We start from the raw sequence: 22,999 nt of genomic DNA, 5'->3' as shown, positions 1-22,999 counted from the left end.
CAGAGAGAGACCTGCACGGCAGCCATCACTGTCCCCGAGCAGGACAGCAGCTGGCATGGAGCACCTGAGGCCACAGGGAGTGAGAATCCCCTTTGGGTCGTGCACCCTCGGAGGGTGACCGTTTGCAAAAGCCTACTGAGCTCGTCCCGACAGCGGCCGAGCGCCCTTCCGGCCTCGCCCGCGGCCCACCGGCCGAGCGCAGTTCCCTCCGCCACGTACTCGGGCTTTGTCGGCCTGCTTCCTCAGCTCCACCGTCTCCTGCAGCAGGTCCCGGTGCTGCTGCTGGGCCGCCGCCAGCCTCCCCTCCGTGTCCGAGAGCAGCCTCCGCAGCTCCTGCACCGCCTCCTCGTGCTTCGCCGCGGCCTCGGAGCTGGCTTCTTCGTACCTGGCTTTCAGGTCTTGACACTGGTTGTGGCTCACTTCCATCTTCTTTTCCTGCAGAGCCCGAGAGAGGGAGGGCGTCACCCCACCCTGCGGGAACCCCCTTCGCCAGCCCCCAGCCCCACGGTCGCCTCCTTACCAGGTCCAGCACCTTCTTCAGCAGTTCTTGCTTTTCCTCCTCGTGCTTTTTAGCCGCTTCTCGCTGGCTCTGCTCAGCCCTGAGCGTCGCTTCGCCAATGCTTCTCTGCAGAAGGCCTGCGTTTTCGTTGGCCTTGGTAAGTTTTAGCTGCAATTCCTCTATGTTTCTAGAGCAAGTTCAGTGCAAGGTGAGTCAGATTTCCCCAAAGAATGCTTTTGATTCTGGAGTTCTACTAAAGTGATACTATGTCAATACGTGTGTTCGTGATTATGACTCCTAAGAGTATTAACAATATCTAAAATAAGCAACAACGACAACAACAACAAAAAAATTGACTTGCCCTGAAGAATAATTTTAACAGTCGTCATAGTTACAAATATGTTATCTAGAGTAGCACTATTATAACTGTTAGGGTTATTTGATGTCAACAGATCTCCGAGGAAATACAAGTGAAAAGTAAACATGCTGAGTATTTACAAAGTTTCAAAATCTGCCAGACCAGGTTATCAAAAACTCATTCTAGTGATGCTTGAGAAAGTGAGATATAAAAACGACGAGAAGCAAGTTGACGTTCCCAGCTTAAAGAGAGCCCTGCGGTCGAACAAAGATGTTCAGCCGACACAGCGTGTCACCATAGACCTAGAGAACGGAGGAGGGAAACCCGGGTGGCACCTTGGGTGTTACGCCTATAAAACACTCACAGAAATGGAACGTCCCTGAGACACCGTGCCCCAGCCACCAGCCACAGCCGCCTCACACCAAGCCTGAGCCAAGTCGGCCAAGTTGGCTCAGTCACCAGTTGGAACGGTGAGTGGTGTGTGACTGGGTGGAAACAAGAGTTTGCCAAGTGGTAACACTTTCAGAATCAGGTGTCTAGTGGTCCCAAAATGTCCTCTAAAAGTTTTTGCCTTACAAAACGTTTGGTTTTTACATGGCAGCTATCAAAAGGAGAATAAACATTGGAGCGACAAGGCCACAGAACGAGGAGGAGTAGAGAGTAAGGTCCCGGAAGCACACGCGCCGAGGAAGCACGATAGAGCGGGTCGTGTGGCAAGGGCCCGGGGACCAGGCTGCCCAGAGCGGATGCCTCGGCCAGGAGCCGAACCTCACCAGGCCTCTGTTTCTCTTCCTATAAAATGGGATCAGTAATGCGCTCACCTCGCAGGACAATCAGGAGATTTAGAAAACACACTCTGTACACAAAGCTGTCAGCACAGCGCACGGCACACAGGCAGCCCTTACGAAGGGTTACCCATCACTACAATGAAACGGGGGAGATGCTCTTAACTGCCTGTGAAAGACGCTGCTACTGCCCTTGGTAAACTACTACCCTTTCTCAGCAAGCCAACAATAGGCCTGCAGTGTTGCATTCGCAACAGGTTCCAGGGCGGACTTGAGCACACGCCCAGGTGGTGAGAAAGCAGCGACAGGAAGCAGAACGTGACCGCCCTGGAGACCCAGGCTCCCCGGTCTGGACCCGCTGGAGCCCGAACGCCAGAGCCCGAGTGCCGGAGCCTGAGCACCAGAGACCGAGCGCTGGAGCTGGGTCTGCAGCAGGCGCACGCGCCAACGTCCGTACATACCTCTCCTTCAGACGCAGCTCGTCATTCATTTTTGTCAACTGAGAGGAGCTGTCCCCTGACATTCTCATGATTTCTGTGATGTCGTTTTCCAGTTTTCCTTTGGCTTTTATCAACTGCTCTTCTCTCTCGTCTTTCTCTCTGAACTTGGCCTCCATGTCTGAATACACACAGAAAAAAATCAGCTGTGGTGTTACAGTCAGCGAAGACTTGCTACCTGCACCCTGCAGGCCAAGTCTGGCCTTGGGAACAGATGCCTAGAGCAATCCCTGTGGACATCATACTCCGGCAAACAAACAAAAAAACCAAAACAGACAATAAACAAGATCAATCGAGAAAACAAACAGTATAATGACAGTGCTAAGGTCTAAGAAAAAAAAAACAATACAAGCAGAGAAAGAAGCTCGAAAGAAGTTGGGGGGTGGGCAAATCTGAGATAGGCCCCGTGAGATGTGACATTTCAGCAAAGACCTGAAGGCAGTTGAGGGGAGAGGCCTGCAGGTAGAGGGGAGGGCAGGTGCAAAGGACCTGGGGCAGGAGCAAGCTTGACAGGCAGGTGTCTCCAAGGAAGCCACCAGGGCTGGAGCGGCGGAAAGAACAAAGGGAGAGGCGAAAGGAGATGAAACCAGGGAGAAAGAAGGGCCCGGCGACAGTCAGGACCACAGCCTCCTTCCCTCCGTGTGAAACGGGAGCCCCCAGTGACCCTGAGCAGAGAAGTGACATCAGATGGCTGGGTGCTGAAGGGTCACTCTCACCACTGCACTCAGAACAGAATGAAAGGGACAAGGGCAGACGCAGGCAGAGCAGGCAGCCAGCTGTCACAGCGGCTCAGATGGGGGAGGGACGGCCAGGACCCAGGACAGCAGTGGGAGTGCAGGGACGGGCCGACAGTGCCTTGTCTGAGGACAGGGCGGAGAGGTTCATGGGAGGTTCCAGACCTCAAGCCAGCATTCGACCCCATCACGTCGGCATAAAGGGGGACGAAGGTGCACATGGTGGGAGGTGTTGCTGTCCCACTGCAACCACCTCAACTCCCAGGAAGCCCGCCACCTTCGATGTCTGGGAACCGGAGACGCCCTCTTACCTGTTAAATTGTCTCTCAGCTTCTCCAATTCAGAAGACAGCGCGTTGAACTGCTCCTCTTTTTGGTGTAGTTTGTTTACAGTTTCTATTTAGGAGAAAGTTAAAAGTTTAATATACTTCCTATTTAACAAGCCATCAAAGACTTGGCTGCCTTACAATCAAGTCAATCACATGCTTGAGGTCAGAAGTCCCCTCGCTACTCAGACCCTGGGCGGTGACCCTGCCGGAGCGACAGGCACATGTCTCCTCGGTCACCCGGGTCTGCAGGTGTGGCCAGGACCCGGCAGCACCCTCCCCTCCCACTTCCGCTCAGCGGAGCCACCAGTGACGACAGCTTAGGTCAGATAGCGCTCTGCCCAAGCATGTCTGCACTTTAATATGAAACAAACTTTAAGAGAAGGAGAATGTCAGCAGGCATTTGAGGCCTCGGGACGTCAGGGATGCAGTATTACTGGGCGCTGCAGGGCCCCCAGGGGAGCGCCGTCCGACGTGGGCGGCCTGGGCTTTGTGCTCCTCAGAAGAACCATCGGCAAGTGCGTTAGAGACACATACCTTGCATACTTCTCTGAACAGAGACCGCCTCCTCTGAAGCATCGGCAAACTTTTCTCTCTAAAGAAAAAAGAATTGATACTCAGAATAGAAATACTTCAGATTACAAAAACTGAAAGTTTCAATCAGGTATAACTGTGCCGTCTACTCTCGCTGGCTGCTTTCGTCTGGTTAAAACCAACTCACACTCAGGACGTGTCGGCACCAACCACTGCCATGTGCGTATTGTGCATTGTGCTCACACACACCCAGTGAGGTCGGCACGTGTGCGTGCCCAGGTAGGCACACGCATCTGTACGGTGTGAGCGTGCGCGCTTATTTCAGCATATGCAAGTGTGTACGCGTGTGGTACATGTTCCTCTTACCTAGTTTCTTGTAAACCTACAACTTTCCTTTCCCGACACGTGTGGGTGCCGCTCATGGTCATCAGCCCCAATTAAGTTCAGGTTTGTGACGCAGGAGACAAGGGAGAAGGGAGAACAGTGGGAAAAAATGTGTCTTACGACCTGGGATTAAGGATCGAGGATATAGGAAAGGAAACATGATGTCCTGAGGTGAATAAGCTGAGCTGTAAGAGGGAAATGAATTCTCTGGGTCTGCTGCCCTAGCGCCCGCCTTGCTAAGGGGGCGCGGGTGGTCCGGGGCAGCCAGTGGGCTCGCTGCCGCCAGGCAGGAGGCGGAGGCGGCACAGTGCGTGACCTCGCTGCACAGGGGCCCAGTGTGCTGGTGTGTAACTTGGAAGGCCCCCGTGCCTGTAAAACTAAGTCGCCCACAACGTGCCAGATACAAAGGACGGATTATTTGCGTGAAGTACAGAAGTTCCCCAGTTTTCGTAGTTTCACTTCCACGGTTCCCGTCATCCATGGTCAAATGAGGCCCGAAAATGTTAAACGGGGGATCCCGGAAGTAAACAATTCTTAAGTTGTAAACCGTGTGCTGCTGGGACTATTGTGCTGGCACCTCGTACAGCCCCGCTCCACCCTGCCCGGATGCGACCCATCCTTTGTCCCCGCCACCCTGTGTACTCGACCGGCCTGTCAGTCACTCGGCAGCTGTCGGTCACCAGACCCACTGTCATGGCATCACAGGGCCCGTGGTCACGTCACCCTGACTGCACTCACAATGGCCACAAAGCATAAGAGCAGCCATGCTGGCAATGCAGACACAAGAGGAGCACGAGGTGCTTCCTCTAAGTAAAAAGGTGGACGTTCTCGACTCGATTGGAAAAAGAAACTGCACTGAGGTAAGGGTGAACCTTCCACCCGTGAGGCTGTGAAGGAGAAAGAAGCTCAAACCCCAGAGGTCATGGCCACCGCACCCACCGAGCGCTTCGTTCGGACAGAAAAGGCTCTGCCTTCGCGGGTGGGAGACAGGAGCAGAAAACACTCCTGACTACGGGCCACGTTCTGCACCAGAAAGCACCGGGCCTGGCTGAGGGTCCTGGAAGGATCACGTAGCTTTGTTATGGCACGCCGTGGTAACTGCTCTATTTCACTGTCAGTGATGGTTCAACCCCTCGCTATGCCTGACAAGTGCACTGCAGCTGAGTGGGGACAGGAAAAGCAGGGTGGGTGCGGTCCTACCTGCGCTGCGGGCGTCCACTGCGGGTCTGGGGACGCGTCCCCGCAGACCGGGTGGGGGGAGCGACTGTGAGACCTACTCTCACTCCTAGTTTGGGTTTGATGTGAGTCCTCTCGAGGTATCTGTCAGCCAGTTACCAACACATTCAACTTAAATCCACACTTTGAATGAGAAAGAAGAAATGGGCGCGATGCTTCTTCTCTACGGAGAGTTTTGTTTCTACACAAGAACCCGGACAGCAGGAGACGCTGGGTCTCGGACGCACGACAGGCACTTACCAGAGTCTGGAGCTCTTTCTCCAAAACCTCTTTGGCTCGACTGACTTCGCTCGCGTGCTCCTGGAGTCTACCGAGCGCAAGCTCTCTCCCCTGCAGCTCTTTGGTGACGCTACTAACCTACCGTACGGCGAGGTGGTGCAGAAGCAAATGAACAAATGCAAAAAATGAGAAACAAAAAGCAAACGGAAAAAAGATGAGAAACAGACAACCAGACACAACTGAACGGGACACAGGCACGGAGGGGGAGCCATTCCCTTTTTCTAACTCTGAGAAACCGGCGGCTTTTCGCACAGCCAGCTCTGCATGTATGAGCGCCCCGTGGCTGTTTTAAGATCATCAAAATAGAGTCGCTTTTTGCACCTAAATTTGGAACATTGGCATGATTTAGAGCAGAAAGTCCAGATGCTTACTTTCTAAGTGAGTTGGCTGCGCAATTTCATTTCCTGGACTTTAAAACCTTAAGATAGAAATGACGGATACATGTGCTCTATGTTACCGTTTTCTGTATTTTTATGTGCCTACCGTATTTTGACATTTAACATAAAAATGTACTTTTAAAAATGCACTAGATGAGAATCATCAGAAATGGCCTTTCATTAAATCTTGATGTGAAAAAAGTAGACCATTAGTTACATATTCCCCACTAATTAATTTTTGTATTTTGATTGGCATTTGGGACCAACTGAGGAGATTTGAGGAAAATTTCCTGTAAGTGGTTTATCACCTTCAACTGAGGTTACTTTTTGCTGTCTGTCTGTCCTCCCATTCACCCCTCACCACCCTCCCTTCACCGCCAACAGAGCAGCTTCTCCTGCAAAAAGTTCAGAATGTTCGGCGCTGGCGCCAGCACCCCAACTGGCGGTGGGGGAGTGGGAGAGGGCACGACCCGCAGCTGCAAGAAATGCGGCTGGTGGATGTCCCAGACCATTTCCACGGCCTTGACCATGGCTTTGACCCTGTGCTTCTGGTCTCTCTCCACACGGCGGGAAACAGTGCGTCCTGGTGGCATAGGAAAAACTGCAGACGGACGTGCGTGGCAGTGCAGGGGCCCTGGGCCCTCTGCTGTCACTCGGCCGTGACCGCCGCCCATCAGAGTGTGCTCACGCATGACAGTGGAGTGGCATGCGGAGTCTGTGCTCTGTGTTCAGGTATGACCTCACAGGGGAGGCAATCCTGGAGCTGAGAAAGGGGGTGACTGTCCGACTCTCTGTCTAATTCACTCATTCCTCCACCCAAACACCATCAACTTAGGGAGTCCTCTCTTTTGAAAGGAGACTCTAGGCCAGAACTGCGCTTTGACGGCAGATCACAGGACCTCAGAGATAAAGTAACACACTGCCTGGGACACAGGAAACCAAAACAAACTCACACAACTAAGCCATTATCTTCCCAAATCTCCTCAGATGAAACCACGCCCCAGACACTCAGAAGATACTATACTCAGCTGGGAAGTGCATTAGCACCAAGCAATTTGTCTTGATTAAATCAGGAACTTGGATGAGCAGTTGTCTCAACTCAAAAACAACACATGAAGCAACAGAAGAGTAACACATGGAAAAGAGAAAGATGCAGGACGTCCATACGCACCTTGCCACTCTCAGCCTCCTTTTCAACCTCTAAACTTTTAATCTGCTTCTCGGCCGCCTCAAGCTGCCGGCTAAGCGTCTCGACTTCTGATTTACCTTCCGAATGGGCTTTCCGAAGCGCATCAAGGTCCAAGAGCTTTTCCTCAGCAGCCTTGAGCCGTGATGTAAAATTATCAATGACCTGGGTTTGTTCACTGCATTTGGCTTGCAGGGCCTCTAGCTCCTTTACCTTTACTTCCGCTTCCTGCAATTTGTTCAGCGTGTCTTCCATCTCCACCAGATGCTGCTCCTCGGCTCTGTCCAGCTTCGACCTGACGGCCTCCAGACTCTTCTCCTTCTCTTTAATGACCTCCGTCAGCTTGGCCCTGACGGCCTCCATCTCTTTGGCGTGAGCGGACCGTTCGGAGTCCTGTTTGTTCTGCAAGTTTTCTATCTCGTGCTGGTACTCTAGTCTCGCCTTCTCGATCTGCGTTTTTAACTCGGCAAGGGCGGCGGTCTCTGCCCCGGCCCCCTTGCCGAAGGACGCCTTCAGCTCCTCCATCGCCTGCTGGTGGGACGCGATGGCCGTCTCCAGCTTGGACTTCCACAGCGCGATCACGTCCGCGCTCTCCTTGTTGGCGAGCTCCAGCTTGCTCTTCAGCGACTCGTTCTCTTTGGAGAGCTTCTCCGCAGCGGCCTGGAGAGACTTCACCTCCTTCTGGTGGGTTTCTTCCCGGGCTCCAAACTGCTCCTTCAGGGAAGTGACTTCTCTTTGGTGGTCGGTGTGGGTGGCTGCTAACTTTTCTTGCAAAGAGCTTATCTCTTGCAAGAGGGACAGTGACGTGTCCACGTCCCCGGCGGGTTTACTGGACTCTAGCCTTCTCCGCAGCTCGGCTGCCTCCTGCGCTCTCAACGCTAGGTCTCTCTCTAGCTCCATGATGCGCGACTTCTCTGACACTGTGGCCACCTATTGACAGCAGTCCAAAGAAAGACAGATCAGTTAAGTGACGGATCACTGAGGGTTTTCTTTACCTTTGAAGACCTTAAATCTCTACCCCACCTTAAGGCAGCAGCCAAACGACCCCGAACACCTGTGTGTTCACCTGCCCCTCACTCCTAAGTCTTGGCTTAGGCCCAATCCTAGCTCCCACTCAGAGCTAAAATCTCTGGCGAACTTCTGCCTTTGAGAGACTAAGGGAATCTAAAACCGATGTTGAGTTTAATTCCCCAAATATCTCTTTTTCCTCCAAAGAAGCTGCAGTTGGGGAAATAGCCATTAACTGGTAGGTATCTAACGGAAGCGGTAACTTTCAAAGTTCTCAAGGGTGTCTGCCTGCCGGAAGGCAGACTTCCTTGCTTTGCCTGTGTTTCCTACCCCGCTTACACAGTCCACATTACAGGGTGTGTAAGGCTTCTCGCCCCGACGGGGAGGGTCTGCGGGCCGCCAGGAGCCACACCCGGCCGCCGAGCACTCGGCGCGGGGCTCGTGTGGGGTGACAGGGGCCGCCAGTGCGAAACACACGTCCGATTCCGAAGACGGGAGAGAGACGAACACCGACTGTCTAGTGAAGGGCTCTGTGCTGATCACGCGAGGGAAGGACGGTGGTCGTGATCGTGTTCTGGACATATTTGTTTACATAAAACGTATTGTTAATCTCACCCGTTTCTTTTTATCTTACAATAGTATGTTCACGTGAGCAGCAGAACTCGTCTGATCATATATGTATACACGTGGCTCATATTATACGTGTACGGAATAGCACTGGTACCAAAGGTGTAAGATCCCCTATTGAGCGTTTCAAGGGCTATGGCATTGACTGTAGAATAAAAGCCTCAACTGGACGCCGAGTTAATTCACTAACCTTTAAAGACAGTGACAGTGGAAGGACGACCACTTACCTGCAATGATACATAAGCATCCTATACCGCACCCCCCTTTGGGCTCTCTAATTCTGTCAGCACCCCGATGTGCTTCTCTGGCTCCCCCAACCCAGTGGTTCTCAGGCCGCAGGTGCACACGAGTCACCGGGGAGGCAGGTCTGCAATGCAGGTCCCTGTCACAGCCTCGTACTTTGATTCTATTTCAGCTCTGGGATAGGACCCAGGGCTGCTTCTTTTAAACAAGCGTCCCAGGGCTAAGAAAAACACTTTCATAACCTGTGCCCCTTTTCCCCTCAGGAAATTCTCTCCCTCTGCCGCCGGCAGGCAGTCAGACCGCCGCACAAAACGTGCGGGGAACAGCAGCCTCGGGAACCAAGTTTCCTCACGTGGCCTGGGAAACAGAAGGGGACGGAGGGACCTGCTCACGCCAGGGAGTCCCGGGCTTCAACCATCCAATCTACTGGGCAGGGCGACTCCCTCCTGCACCGTCGGGAGGGACAGAAAGCCCTCTGTCCACCCTGAGGCCGTGACGGCGATAAGGACTAAGGTGCCCACAAAAGGGTGGGAGAAGCGCGCTCTGCTCTCCAGCACCACAGGATGGAGTCCGGGGACATTTCGGAGGGGACTGCAACTGCGGCGTTTCAGTGCCATCGCTGCCTCAGGTCAAAGGCGTTATTAACTCACAGACACGCCTCTTCCGCGGTGCGGAGCGGTGCGGAGCGGTGCGGAGCAGTGCGGAGCGGGACGGGGCAGTTTGGGAGCCTGTCGTCCCACAGTAAGGCAGGAACCATTAGTTAAAGCCCCGTCGCTACAAGGTCCGTAACGTCCACAAGTCCAACAGGGCGGCGGCTCAGAATCAGAACGGAGCAGGCCAACTGGGGAATGCCGAGTCAAAAATGACAGGTGGCGGCGAGAAATGGTGTGTTTCCACCCATTTTTTACTTTATTCCCCACAGTCCGCCCTCGGGCGAAGCGAGCGGATCTGCGTCCACCTCCCCAGCTGCTCTGAGGCCCGGAGAGTCAGCCCCGTGTCTTACCCGGGCTGACGTCATCGCGACGGCCCTGAGCTCGCCACTCACAAACTGGACTCGGGGGCCGAGAGGGGTCCAAGTGCCTCCAGAAAGGAATCTGGTGGGGGGGGGGGACCTGCATGGGTCCCGGGTTAGTCTCCCACCTGACAGACCCGGAGTGAGGATGGACAGGAGACAAGACTACTCACAGGAAAATGACGGCTCAGATCTGAAATATGTGACCGGCCATGCCGTGAACAGACGCCTTAATAATAGTAACAATAGTAATAAAAAGTATCAAAGCCGCTGGCTGACAAAGCAGTCTGGGAGAGGCGTTCAGAAGTAAGGAAATACCCCCTTCAACACTCTGACCCTCAGACCCTTCTGTTTCCCAGGCCGCGTCCGGCTCTCGGGCGACGGAGGAGGAGCACGGAGCCACGAGGACACTTCTCTCCCCAAACACACAGGAGAGAGCTTTAGTTCTGAGGCTGACTGAGGCCATTTCCTTTTTTCTTAAAAAAATAAAAGCATGATTTGGAGAAGGAAAAAATCACGCAATGATCTAGATTTTTTAGATCAATGATTTCCCAAGAGGAGAAATTTCTAAAAATGCTAATAATTCAAAAGAAAAAAAAATCAGAGTGCCAGTGTTTGGTCAGAGAGAGTAATCTTTGGTATTTTCAATTTAAGGATGAAGGCAACTCAGCCATCGACAGTCGAGTGCGTGATTTGAGAGGTGTCTACACACACACGTCTTCTTCCATGCAAACGACTCGGATTATTCCTTCAGTGGTTCTGCACAAACTGCTCCTGGAACAGACAGACTGCCTGTGGTGAAGGGCACAGACTCCAGGCCAGACGGCCGAGACACAAACCTTGCCTCCACCTTACTGTCAGCTGTGTGACCTCAGGCAAATTACCTAACCTCTTTGTGCTTCAATGTCCTCACCTGCAAAACGGGAAGATACCACCAGCTCCCGCCTGGGGTCGTGGTGGGGCTACGCACACGCTCACTCGGCACTGGGAACAGTGCCTGGCGCGTAGCAAGCGCTGTGTGGGCGCTCCGATTGGTGCGCAGGCAGAAACGGGGAGGGCCGTGGCCCCAAGCGGGTGGGGGCGGTAAGAAGCCGTTCTGTTCCCAACTCCCCTTTCCTTCCTGACAACTGGGACTTGAACCTCCGGGGCCGCAGAAAGGAGAGAAACTCAAAGACAGACCTGGCATCAAGGGGGGCGCCCCCAACACCCGTGAGTGGGGGTTCAGTGTTTCCACGCCCTTCCCCCGGGGCCAGGGAAGAAGGCAGAAGACAGCTCAAGTGGAACAATGACAAAAATGAGCTAGAGAGCCCAGTAACCGGGACATGGGACTGTGAGGACAATCGTCTGCTTGCGGCCAGCTGGAGACAGGTGCTCCAAGGCACCCACCCGAAGAGCCTCCATGGCATCTGGGGGCGCCCGCAGTGTGTATGGCTGTGGGGCTCCCCATCTCGATTTGGGCTGAGTTAAGCAAAGGAACGAGTCTTTACCTTCGACAAAAGGTTTGACATGGACCTCCTGTGCCTACCCATCCGTCTAAGCTCATGAGGGGCACCGAGACCAAACTCGGGTCGAACCACTGGGTCAGGGCTCGGGCCCACGCCGGGGCGCCACCCGGGGCGCCCACCACTCGCACGCGCGGCTCGGCTTCGTCAAACAGTGGAAACCATTACCCTAGTGTCTTCTAACTCCCTCTGGAGTTTTTCAGCTTTGGTCTTTTCAAAGAGCAGGCTCTGTTCAAGCTCCTTAATGCGGGCATGCTCCAGTTTGGTCTGCGTCTGTTAGTAAAAAGGAAGAGGGAGAGAACACAGCGGTGCCACTGTGACGTGCCAGCACGAGAGGGGGGACAGCGGCATGCAGGCTGGGCCCCCGGCGCCACCCGCCCACGGGTGAGCGGACAGGACGGGCAGCGGGGAGGGAGGGGCCGAGGGCAGGAGTGAGATGGGAGGTCGGGCGAGGACGGACGCCAACGCCACTCGGAGGAGGTGGGCGGGGGCATGAGCTAGTCTACTGGAAAGGAAAAGTGGAAAACACACGAGGCAGGATGAAAAGGAGTCAGAGGCATGCAGCAAATACAAGTTACATTGATAAGTGAAGTTTATCAGCACACATTAGAACCGTTAATATTCCTCTAAGCTTCCACTTCCCCTCCGCCCCCAACAGTCCTTTGACACTGATGCGTACGCAACTGACTTGGTAAAAAGGAGGCTGATCCTCAGGATATGCACTAGCATCTAAACGGGGAGGGAACGGGCTACATCTTGTCGGGGTTCAGTAAAGCCCCGAGCAGGAACTTCCACTTCAGCATAAGCTTGACATGACCAAGGGTCACGCGTGACACCTCATGGAGGGCACCCAGAAACCCGAGCTGAGGTCACCCCAGCGGCCTCTGCTGAGACGAGTGAGAAGGACCCGAGGAGCTGGGCAACCTCTCACAGCTGACAGGCGAGAGCCATTAAAGCTCTGACTTCTTTCCAACAGTGGCTTTTCTAAAGGCTGTTTGTCACCGGTGGGGGGGGGGATCAGATTTAAAAAAAAAAAAAAGCAAATTCAATACTAATTATGTTCCACGGCCTCCGTCCCTGAGGCTCAGAGCTGGAGAAAAGTCTGGCCAGAACTGGACTCTAGGTCTTGCTCTCAGGATGCAGTGATTATCAGCTCCGAGGTGAGTGAGGAGTGGGGACTGACTGACCCAAAGGCGTGAGTCGCAACTCCGCATCTGAGACCCTCGGAGACTCCCCCCCACCACGCCACCAGACGGTCTGTGTGTAACAGGTTTAAGTGCAGCGGAACCTTAATCAAAGGAACCTTAATCAAAGGAACTCAGTATCAGTGTGAAGGCACCTCTTTCCCCCTCACCTTTCCCATGTGAGGGGTTTAGCATCATCGACTGGTAAAAACCAGAGAGCGCTGTTCCTGGAAGCTTCTAGTCACTTGTGTATTAACCCCAACATTCTGTGGTTCTAACTGCTCAGACCTATCGGTCTGGGCCGTCGTGGGCAACGAGGAAACAGCAAACTCTAAATAAAGTGACAGAAGGCCGTGCAGAGGCTCAGTGGCAGGAGGACGCGTCAGGTTCGAGCGCCTTTGCTCTGGGGACGCGGCACGTCGCAGGGCTCACTCTGCCTGTGAGGCAGGTGGAGGCCGTCATGAACATTGACACGGAGCCTCCCCCGCTCCACCTCTCACACGCCACGGAAGTGACAACACTGAGAACCGGGTTGTCTGGCTATGTGTGCGTGTCCCTTGTCCCTGGGTGCCTTGGACAGAAGCTGTTCCGTCTACCTGCTGTCACAAGGAGACTCTAATCCAGACCTATGTCACTGGGGTCCCAGCCTCGGACACTGAAATTCAAAGAGCAAATGGCACAAAGCCTTCCCCGTCCTTGGGACACTGAGCTCGATGGCCCGTGGGGGAAAGGTCACCGCGTCAGGACAAAAAGCCAGCATCCACCGAATGGGATCCTGTCCCCCTGACGAGCCCATTCGGGCGATGCGGCAAGATCCCACCGAGGCGGGACGACAACCATCCCCGCACAGCCAGCAGCACGGGAACGCGGCGTGCGCCTCCATGCCGTGTGCGCAGGAGACACGCCACACCGAGCAGGGCAGCCCCCCTGGCTCAGCGGGTCCCTCCTCGGAATCAGACACAGCCCCGCCAGGGCAGCCCCGGGACAGGACTGAGGGAAAGCGAGGCTCTGCAGGAAGCGCACAGCGAGGCGGGCGGGGCCCATGCAAACGCAGCAGAGGCAGCGGGAGCCCATGGGGGGGGGGGGCAGCGAGACCCAGATCACTGAAGTAGCTGCACAGAAAGGAGCCCTGCGAACGGAGGCCGTGCCAGGGTTCGGTGGCAGGCGGGGGGCAGAAACGCTCTGTTTTAGTTGTGTTCTCTTGGGGTGACAAGTCCAAGTACAAAGTCTTTGGGTTTCTGGCAAGGGGCACCAAGGAGCCAGGATTTGGAGCTGACTTTGGTTAAGATCTGAACTGGGCGCCTGGTCTTAAGCAGAGGGCAGGTGGGAAAGGAAAACACCTACACACCTAGTAGCACTGATCCCGAAACACCTCACTTCGAGATAATAAACTTAAAACAGTCTTTTCACTGAAGAAGGCTTGCCTTCTCGTTTCAAACATTAGGGAAAATACCTCAACAAAAGCCTAGTTTCAGTGTCTAGTCGGCTGCAAGGACAGGCACAGGCCAGCAGGGGGCACTCACACCAAAGGCAATCGGTCTGGGACTCCCAGGGCCCTCTAAGTCTCCTGGGAGTGAAATGACACAGCTTGGGAAAACTTCCCCCGGAATTTCTGTAACTCCTTCATGTAATATGCTTTATGTCTCCGTTGGCAATCATCTCTTTTAGAAGACAGCACGAATTAGGTGAAGGCCAGGCCCCCAGACAAAATTCTCTTCTTCCCCCCTTTTCGGCAAAACTCTTTGTAACGTCACATATGCCTGAGAACCAAACGAATGGGTGTACAGAGCTCGGCCGTCACATAGTTTCCTTGGGACACAAATGTAACCGCTCTGAAAGCCACATGCACGGGGACATTAGGGCCAATGCCTCGCGGTCAGTTAGTATTCGAGTGTATCAATAAGCATTTTAATCTGTAATCAATCTGTGTTAACGAGGGGATGCCCACACGGGGAGGTGCCCGCTTACATTCTCAGGATCTTCAGAAATCTGGCTCTTTGGCTATCAGTGAAAAAATAAAAAATTAAACAACGACAAGAGAGATTCAACTGAAGTACCAGTATGTTCGGGTTTCAAAAATACTGACTGATTTTAAGTAAGTTTACAGACTACTTAACTAGCCCAGGGCTGAGGTGAACATTTTTTTATCTGTGCCTCCCCCAAACACCCTCGGCTGTATCTCAAAGGAATCGGATGAAGACATGAGGCTTCTCATGAGACTCTGGGGATGTTTCTAAACGGATGAGAATAACACACAAAAAAGTACATTAAAAATGTCTAACTGTATAGGAAATCAGTGAAGAAGTTTTCTTATTAATAATCCATTAGACCCTGGGCCTTATAAAACTAAAACTCAGAAAATGGCTTTCTTACTTTCTACTAACTACAAAGACACATCTACTTCCAAAGAAACCAGAGTTCCCACTTGGAAGGGCCCTTGGAATGCAAGCAAGGCGTGGGCGGTCGACAGGCTCTAGAACCGCGTTAGCAAAAGTGTGTGATGTTTTGAGAACTGCACAGAGAAGTGCAATTTTTACTAAGATATTACAGATTAAAGTACCAAAAATCTGCAAAATTTGAAAATTTTTAATAATTTATATTCGTCATATATCTAGCAGTGGTTTGAAAAGCATCAACACCATCGAGATGAGATGAGATGAGATGAGAACTTGATGGTAAAGAAAAATCTCTGTTAATTTAAAAGATGCCAGGGAAGTAAAGGAAGCTAAAATATGAACCGCTCCTTTTTTGAGGTAATTTACTTTTCCGAAAACCAACTACTAGAGCACACGGTGACCCCTCGTCCAGGGCTAGAAATGGCTCGTGCTGCTCCCCTGAAAAGCGGGGCCGAGCTTCGCTTTGGGCCGCAAGGACGAAGCGCAAGGGCGCTCCTTCCACGGCATGCCGTTTGCGGTCATGGGAGGGACGTCCAACGCCCCCCCGGGGACACACTGCCAGATGTAGGACTAGACCGACTCCAGTTCCAGGCTCTGAATTTCAAAGCACAAGCAGAGAGGAGGGGCAATCTTCTGGGGCCAAGGCCGGGGGCGGGAGCCCTGCTGGCCCACAGCCCTGCTCTGGCCACAGCAGCGGGCACAGTGACTTCACCCACGTGTCTGAGCACGGGGACCCTTGAACACTTCGCAGAGCTGGAGGGGCGTTACCTCAAGATCGCCTTTAGTGATGGATTCCTCCTCGACCCGGAACTGAAGGTCCTCAACCTTCCTGTGGGACAAAACGGGAACAAAGCACTTCAGAAAGGAACTGGGGAGCAGGCGCCGGCGCCGCAAAGTGTGTGTGTGTGTGTGTGTGTGTGTGTGTGTCGACTGTCACCACCCTGCAGAGGCCACTCCGCCAGCGCCAGAGCCGCACCCAGGGGCGCATCCCAAAGGGCAGGAGGTGAGAGTGCACTTCCTGCCTCTGGTCACAACCAGCAGAAGGGACCTCATTGGGACGAGCTCTGCCGGAGGGAAGAGAAGTCTGACCTCCCTGGAAGGAGGTTTGGGGACGCAGGCCCGTCGCTTCTACTTTTCAGAAGCAGAACGTCGGGGAAAGAGGCACAGAACACACGTCTCTCTTCACACCACCCAGGTCAGCTGTTCGAGGGCGAGGTGGGCGGGCAGCCCATGCCCAGCCCGGGATGGGACAGCGCTGGTGCCGGCCCCAAGGCTGAGAGAACGAGGCTGTGACCTCTCCGGGGGAAGCGGTCAAGGATTCTATCTGCGCCCTGGCTGGTGTGGCTCAGTGGACTGAGCGCTGGCCTGTGGACCGCAGGGTCACCAGTTTGATTCCCAGTCAGGGCACGTGCCTGGGTTGCAGGCCAGGTCCCCAGAAGGGAGCGTGGGAGAGGTAAACACCACACATTGGTACTTCCCTCTCTCCTTCCCTTCTTCTCTAAACATAAATAAAGAAATAAGCTTTTAAAATTTCTATTTGCATCTAAAATGCACATCTTTTCGCGTTTTAAAATCTGACAGACTACGTGTGGGTTTCGGTCAATGCTGTCCGAAGTCAGTGAAATATGGCACTGAGGGTAGAAAATCTGGGTAACTCACATGCCACGAGTCTTTACCAAACTGGGTGCTGAGAGAAGGAAAGGGGGACAGAGTTCGTAACCTACGTGCAAAACAAACCTTTCGAACTCACTACACTTCTCACTGTTCTACGTGGCCCGACTGGAAGCAAGCGAAGCCCTCCAGCTATGGCAGAGCCGGCCGGGCCTCAGCAGACAAGCACCGGTCGCCCTCCCCGGCCCCGGGGCCGCAGTCGGACGCGGGCAGAGGTTCCGACACGGCCATCTCCTGGGGAGACACTGCAGCCCACCTCCGAGGTGCGGCCCCCTTCCCATGGCAGTGCACGTGACCGCCCTGCGCTCCGTCACCCTTGACTACTCGGGCATTAAGGTGCTGCCATCGGAAATGACAGGAGCCAGCTTTAAGAGCAACAACAGAAGACAAATATCCCACAACCAGAGATGTTCGTGTGGTTTCCGTGAAGACGCTGTTTTTAGAGACACGGCTTGTTAACCGTCGTCTCTGATGACTTTCCGTAAGAACCAAACTTGCTTTCTCTCTCAGTTTAGCACTTGACCTCACGCCGACCTGGGTAATTCTCTAACTGCTTCCCACAAGAGCCTTGTTTTCCCATAAGGCACTGCGTTTCTCAAGGACAGGGACCTTGTCACCTGTCAGACATAAGACACGGTCATCAGCCGCGTAGGAGGGGCTCCCTAAACCCCGGGGAACTCGGACCCAGCACACCCTCCACCAGCAAAGTCTCCGGCGGGAAGCTGGGTTTGGATGAACTCCACCACGCTGACGGAGGTGATCCTCAAGAGGACGCTTGGCACACAGTAGGTGCTCAGTAAATATTCGTTCAGTTAATTAGGCCATGTCTAGATGACGCCAAAGGACTCAAAAGAGGTCAAATCAAAGCAAACCCTCCTCACACAGAATGGAGACTTCAATTTCCACTGGGCGCGGTCGTCCCTTTGGCCCTGAGGGGGGACCCCAACGTGGCTGCCAGTGGGAAGGGAGGTGCAGAAGGAAGAGGCCGCGCGCAGCAGGGAACAGGTCGGGGTCACCTTTTCTCCTCCTCGAGCTGGTTGAGCAGCTCCACCTTCTCCCTGTCCGCAGCTTCCACCATGGCTCGCAGCTGGTCCATCTTGGCCTCCAGCTCCAGGACGTGCTGGGGGGGCAAGGGTGTCGGTGAGCGGCCCCGCCGCGCCCCACGCAGGCCCAGAGACGCCTGCAAAGGGCTACAGCTAAGTGGCACCACTGTGGGCTGGCGTTAGTGACTGTGACTCCTTTTACCCACGAAAACGCGTTCTACGGCCTTTAACGGGTCGCTCCCGGCAGCACTGCCGGGAGGTGATGACGGCAACCCCACCAGGACAGTGATGGAGACAACGCTGCAATGGCTCCCACCTTTCTGGACGCTGACACCCACACAAAGGTCAATCTACAAGCCAGAAGTTGTCACACAGGTCGAGTGCTGGTACACGAGCTCACCTAACGCAGACAGGCCAGAAGGCCCGGACATAAAGACCGCAGGCTAAGGGGGACTTGGGGAGGACAGAACTCCATCTGCACGATGACGCACACTCACACCCCTGGTCACAGCTCTCAGACAAGCCCAGAAAGACCTGGCGAGGGCTCCTAAGACGAGCTCCCCGCTCCAAGCACCGAGTAGGCAGCCCGGCCTCCTCCCTCCATCTAGAACCTGTGCCATCTCTGCCGCGAGATCCGCCTGGAACCCATCACCATCTCCACGGCAAGGCCAGCGCCAGACTTCACCTGGTCGTGTCCATCCCGGGCCAGTGCTAGCTCCTGCTCTATCTCCCCCACGTGGCTCGTGGCCTTGGCCACCTCCGCCCTCTCCAGATCCCGTTCCGCCAGCAGCTGCTCAATGTGCTGCTGCTTCTCCTTCAGGGCCTCCTGGAGGGCGGTGGTGCCGGAGATCTTCCTGGCGTAACGGGAGGAGGTCTCAGTCAACTGCAAAGAAAGGTACAGACGTGAAGGGCAATGACGCTGCGAGGGGCACAAGGTGGAGCAAGGCAAGCAGGTGGTGGCCCCTCCGCGAAGCCCAAGCGCAGCCCGGCTCAGAGACCAGGGGGGCGGGGGTGGGGTGGGGTGGGGTGCGGGGATGAGGCAGCAAGGGAGCCGGAGGACCTTCCGTCCTCAGGCTTTGCAGAGAGCACATCAATGGAAAGAGGTCATGGAACCTTTGGGAGCACGTCTGCAACAACACTGGCTCAAACCCATCAGAGGGGCCCTGCGGCCAGCTGACAGGGGCCTTGTGGGAATCGAGGGATCTTCCAGAGATCCCGGTTAATGCATTTCTCCCAATCCCTCTTCCACCTAAGCCTCACTCACAGCTTTCCTTCTCACGACCGTTTGGGTGACCTTTTGATCTTTAGATTTGAGGTTGAGACTTTCTCCAACTTAAGCTTCTAAATACCATTAAGGAACCACCAGGTCACCCCTGGCATCACGAACCTTCCTTCAATTGACTGAACAGCTGGAGAGTCGGACCCTTGTCGGGACCTCCTTCACCTCGGTTCACAGGGAAAGGCAGAGGTGGCCTCACCAGGCAGGCCAGAGAGACTCACACGCGAGACAGAGGGAAACCACCCGCCTTCAGGTGTGTGGGAGCGGGTGCATGTGCGTGCATGCGTCTGGGCACGCACATACATAAGAAAGGGAAGAAAGAATATCAGAGAGAAGAAAGAAAAAGAAATTCATGAACAAAGAGCAGCAGGAAGGGAAGGACAGAAGAAACGACAGAAATGGAGAAGGAAGGGGAAGGGAGGGGGTAGGAGCTCGTTTGGGCTCTGTCGTCCATCTTGAGGCCAGTAGTCACGCAAACACACAGAGAAAAGCGGGTGACGGGCACGGCGGGCGCTGTCCCCCCGAGCTGGGCTTCGGGGGCTGGGCGTCAGGGAGAGGCCTCTGCCCCGGTGAGCCTTGTCCAGGGCCATTTCCTCGGCACTTGCGGCCTGAACGCTCTTCCCGTCCTCTGTCCGTCTGCGCTCTTGTCCGGGACACGGACTAAGGACGAGGGTCCATTGTCGATCCACAGGGAGGCCACTGGATCACGACGGCAGTGAAGGAATCCAACCAAACCCGAGTCGTCCTTGCCAAGGTCGTCTCTGTTTCTCGGAGTTTTGTGAGCGTTTGAACGTGTTGGGGGCGGGGAGTTCCTGGTTTTCCACCCCCTGGCCTTGACTCCCCAACTTCGTTCCGCATCTGGTCAAATCATACTCTCCCAACTACCGTTTGTCCTCGCGTGCACTGAATCGGGGGTCCCCAACCCCACGCAGAGCTCTCCCAGGGCCCTGCCCCAAACTCCCCTGCCATGTTTTTAAATTTCAAGGGAACTGCAGCGGCACCTGCTGGACACCACACACACAACCAGTTTGATGTGATTCCATTTCAACAGGCTTTAGCCAGAAAGGAACACTTAAGGGCCCCTTTTTCAAGGGTCTTAGGGTTTACAGGCCGGAGACACAATTAGGAAATATCCAAAGTTCTTCCGAAGAAGAAATAAGATCTAAGAGTCCTTATAGTAAAAAGAACCTTTTGAGAAGACTCAGTCCTGCATTCTTAGCCTCTGGATTGGTCCCAGAAGATAATATTCTGGATGTCCAGTGGTCTGGAACATTCTTCCCCAAGTCCTTCAGGGGGTTGTCAGAGGATTATCTACAGGAGATATCTGTACCTATAGATCTATACATTCTCCAGGCATAATGGAAACTTCAAAAGTTTAAGTTCCCAGGCTAATTAATTATTTCTTCATGCCTCAGCCTATATGATTTTATTTTTAAATATTTTATTTACTTATTTTTAGAGAGAGGGGAAGGGAGGGAGGGAGGAACAGAGGGTGAGAGACGTCGATGTGAGAAAGAGAACATCCATCGCTCGCCTCTCGTGTGCACCCCAGTGGGGGGCCAAACCCGCAACCCAGGCCTGCGCCCTGGTCGGGACTCAGACCAGGAGGGAGCCCCGGCTTCAGGAGGCCCAGCCCGCTGGGCCAGCCCGGTCTGGGCCGCCTGTGAGATTTTAGTGATTTGGCAGCTTGACCACAGTGACTCCATTTTCTTTTTTCACTCCTCAGATGCTCATCAATCCTCTGGAGAACGTCACGTCTCTCCAAAGCCCAGTGAGGGCTACTGCCACAGCGAAAAGCGAGCCCCTCGTGGAACCAGTGCGGCCGTAACGGAGGGTGATGGGCTCAGGAAGATTCCAAGGCTTGACAGGCAGTGTCACCAGCTACGGTTATTTAAGAATGAATTTAAAATACCTACTCTTGTCATGGATAGGTACCATTTTTTATGCAGCTACTGAATGGTTGGGACATGGACATTACGTTGTTTGAGCGTAATTACTTAATAAACAGAACTGCTGGCCACTGCTTTTGGGCTGGGGCACCAGGGAAAACGACGCTACGTGTGCCGCGGACCCAGGACGTCTGGGCTCCTCTGTGCTCTGCGGTTTCACAAGATCGTTCTGCATGAAAGAACCTTTAGACTGTCTACACGTGTGAACAGGACTGTACCGCGGAGACACAGTTCTAGCAAATCACTGCAATTTTCCTATATCCGCGGCATATTCCTTTACGGTGATTTCTGATTCAGAAACAACAGCTACCTTGGATAGAAATGTTTTTAAAAGCAGCTGTTTTTTACAAGGCAAGAAGACTCCTTTCTCCTTCGCCAGTGTCCCCTGCTGAGGTGACCGAAGAGGACCCAGAACTGGTCTGACAGGGAGGGAGAAGGGGGGGGAAACGCAGGGGGCTTGGTTATCTCCCAAAGAAATGCACGAATAACTACAACGCGATAAAATTATGCAAGAGAGAACCCCGAGGCCAGACCCGACCCTTCTGTGGCACGGCCCGGGACGGGCCGATGGAATGAGGCTGCGTCCAGACCGAGGAGCTCTTCTCCTCCAGTCCGCTGCTCTCGTCAAGCTTCCGTAAAGTCCACGTTCGTTCTTCTGTCGAAGGTGCAGGCTTTCTTTTCAAATGCAAAGTGAAATAGTCCAAGCGGGACTTCAGTTTGCCCTGGACACAAGAGGAAGAAGCTGCCTGGCGGGAGCGCAAGCCCGGCTGTAAGGACCAAACCCTCCGCCTTTCCTCTCCCTGCCGGGCGTCAACCCGGAGAAGGCAAAGCGACACCCACCTCCTGACATCCCGACCCCCGCCTGCGCCTCGCCGTCAGCACGCAGAGATCCCGGACTCAGCCTGGAGGACCACCTCACGCTGCCAATTCAAAGTTCACTGCCTCCCTTCGGGTAAACAAACTTAAAGGAGGGGGATGAAACCTGAAAGTCATTGCTCTGATCCTAATAAAACACCCAGGAGTGAGAGGCTGCCCGCTTTAACTCCATTTTTAGTGACCTAAGTGGGCGGGTAGTGGAAGATGGGTGGGGGCAGGAGACGGAGAGAGGAGCAGAACAAAACACAGCTCTTCCGAGCACCCTTTCAGGTTTGGGAAGTTCCCCTCTGCGTCCTCTGGCCCAAGTCCGGCCACCCCAACTATTCACTGCTTTCAGTGGGTGAGACCGCATTACAATCCTAGGGACATGGCTTTTCAAGCTACTTTGGATCCTAAAGTTGAAATAAAAGAGAAAGAAATCTACAACCTTGACAAAAAGGATCCCCCTAATTTCCCTGCCATTCTAGCGTCCGAAGCAATTTTAGAGAAGTCATTTCATCAGTAGTTACAACAGATCCACCCAGAACTGTGACCTCTTAAGCCTCAAGGATCTGGAAGAGGTGATTAAGAACTTTATTTTAAAACGTGTGTTCTTGCTGGAGTTTCATTTTGTGAAACCTGCTGGGCCTTTCACGAGCTGCACTCAGCACAGGGGAGGGACGACCGAGCCAGCCGAGAGCAGAGCAGGCGGAGCAGAGACATGCAGGGAGGAGGGAGAGGGAGGCTTACTAATCCCGTGCGACTGGGCTTGCTGCTCACGGAGGAGGCCACCGAGCTCATGGAGCTGAGCGAGGACGCTGATGGGCTGCGCTTCAGGCTGGCGGGGGTGGTCGCCATCACCCGCCTCACGGCGGCGGCCTTGGCTTTGGCCGGTGTGGTGGAAGGGAAGCCAATCTTGGTCACTTTGTGGACGGGAGCGAACAGGCCATACTTAGGTTGACACTGAAAATACCTTTAGAAAACAATAATGAGAGAAATGACAAAGTTAATTACGAGAAATAACAACTATCACGAA

General features: G+C 54.0%; 1 protein-coding gene across 1 annotated transcript in view; it reads right to left on the bottom strand.

The window, feature by feature from the left end:
* The window catches only part of CLIP1 (CAP-Gly domain containing linker protein 1), an 89,509-nt gene that overhangs the window by 27,982 nt on the left and 38,528 nt on the right, over nucleotides 1-22,999 (bottom strand). The window contains exons 5-15 of the mRNA XM_053669949.1: nucleotides 22,714-22,936; nucleotides 18,566-18,763; nucleotides 17,854-17,957; nucleotides 15,935-15,995; nucleotides 7,180-8,124; nucleotides 5,593-5,709; nucleotides 3,736-3,793; nucleotides 3,185-3,268; nucleotides 2,104-2,260; nucleotides 521-686; nucleotides 220-435 (exon numbers count right to left, since the gene is read on the bottom strand). Of these exons, the coding sequence (XP_053525924.1) occupies nucleotides 220-435; nucleotides 521-686; nucleotides 2,104-2,260; nucleotides 3,185-3,268; nucleotides 3,736-3,793; nucleotides 5,593-5,709; nucleotides 7,180-8,124; nucleotides 15,935-15,995; nucleotides 17,854-17,957; nucleotides 18,566-18,763; nucleotides 22,714-22,936 (2,329 nt within the window). The remainder of the gene's footprint in view (nucleotides 1-219; nucleotides 436-520; nucleotides 687-2,103; nucleotides 2,261-3,184; nucleotides 3,269-3,735; nucleotides 3,794-5,592; nucleotides 5,710-7,179; nucleotides 8,125-15,934; nucleotides 15,996-17,853; nucleotides 17,958-18,565; nucleotides 18,764-22,713; nucleotides 22,937-22,999) is intronic.

Source organism: Artibeus jamaicensis, unplaced genomic scaffold, assembly GCF_021234435.1.
Source record: "Artibeus jamaicensis isolate MK-2021 breed Jamaican fruit bat unplaced genomic scaffold, CSHL_Jam_final contig_525, whole genome shotgun sequence".
In the NCBI taxonomy this organism is placed as follows: domain Eukaryota; kingdom Metazoa; phylum Chordata; class Mammalia; order Chiroptera; family Phyllostomidae; genus Artibeus; species Artibeus jamaicensis.
Note: the sequence above shows the minus strand (reverse complement) of the source record. Positions and strands in the feature narration are given on the sequence as shown.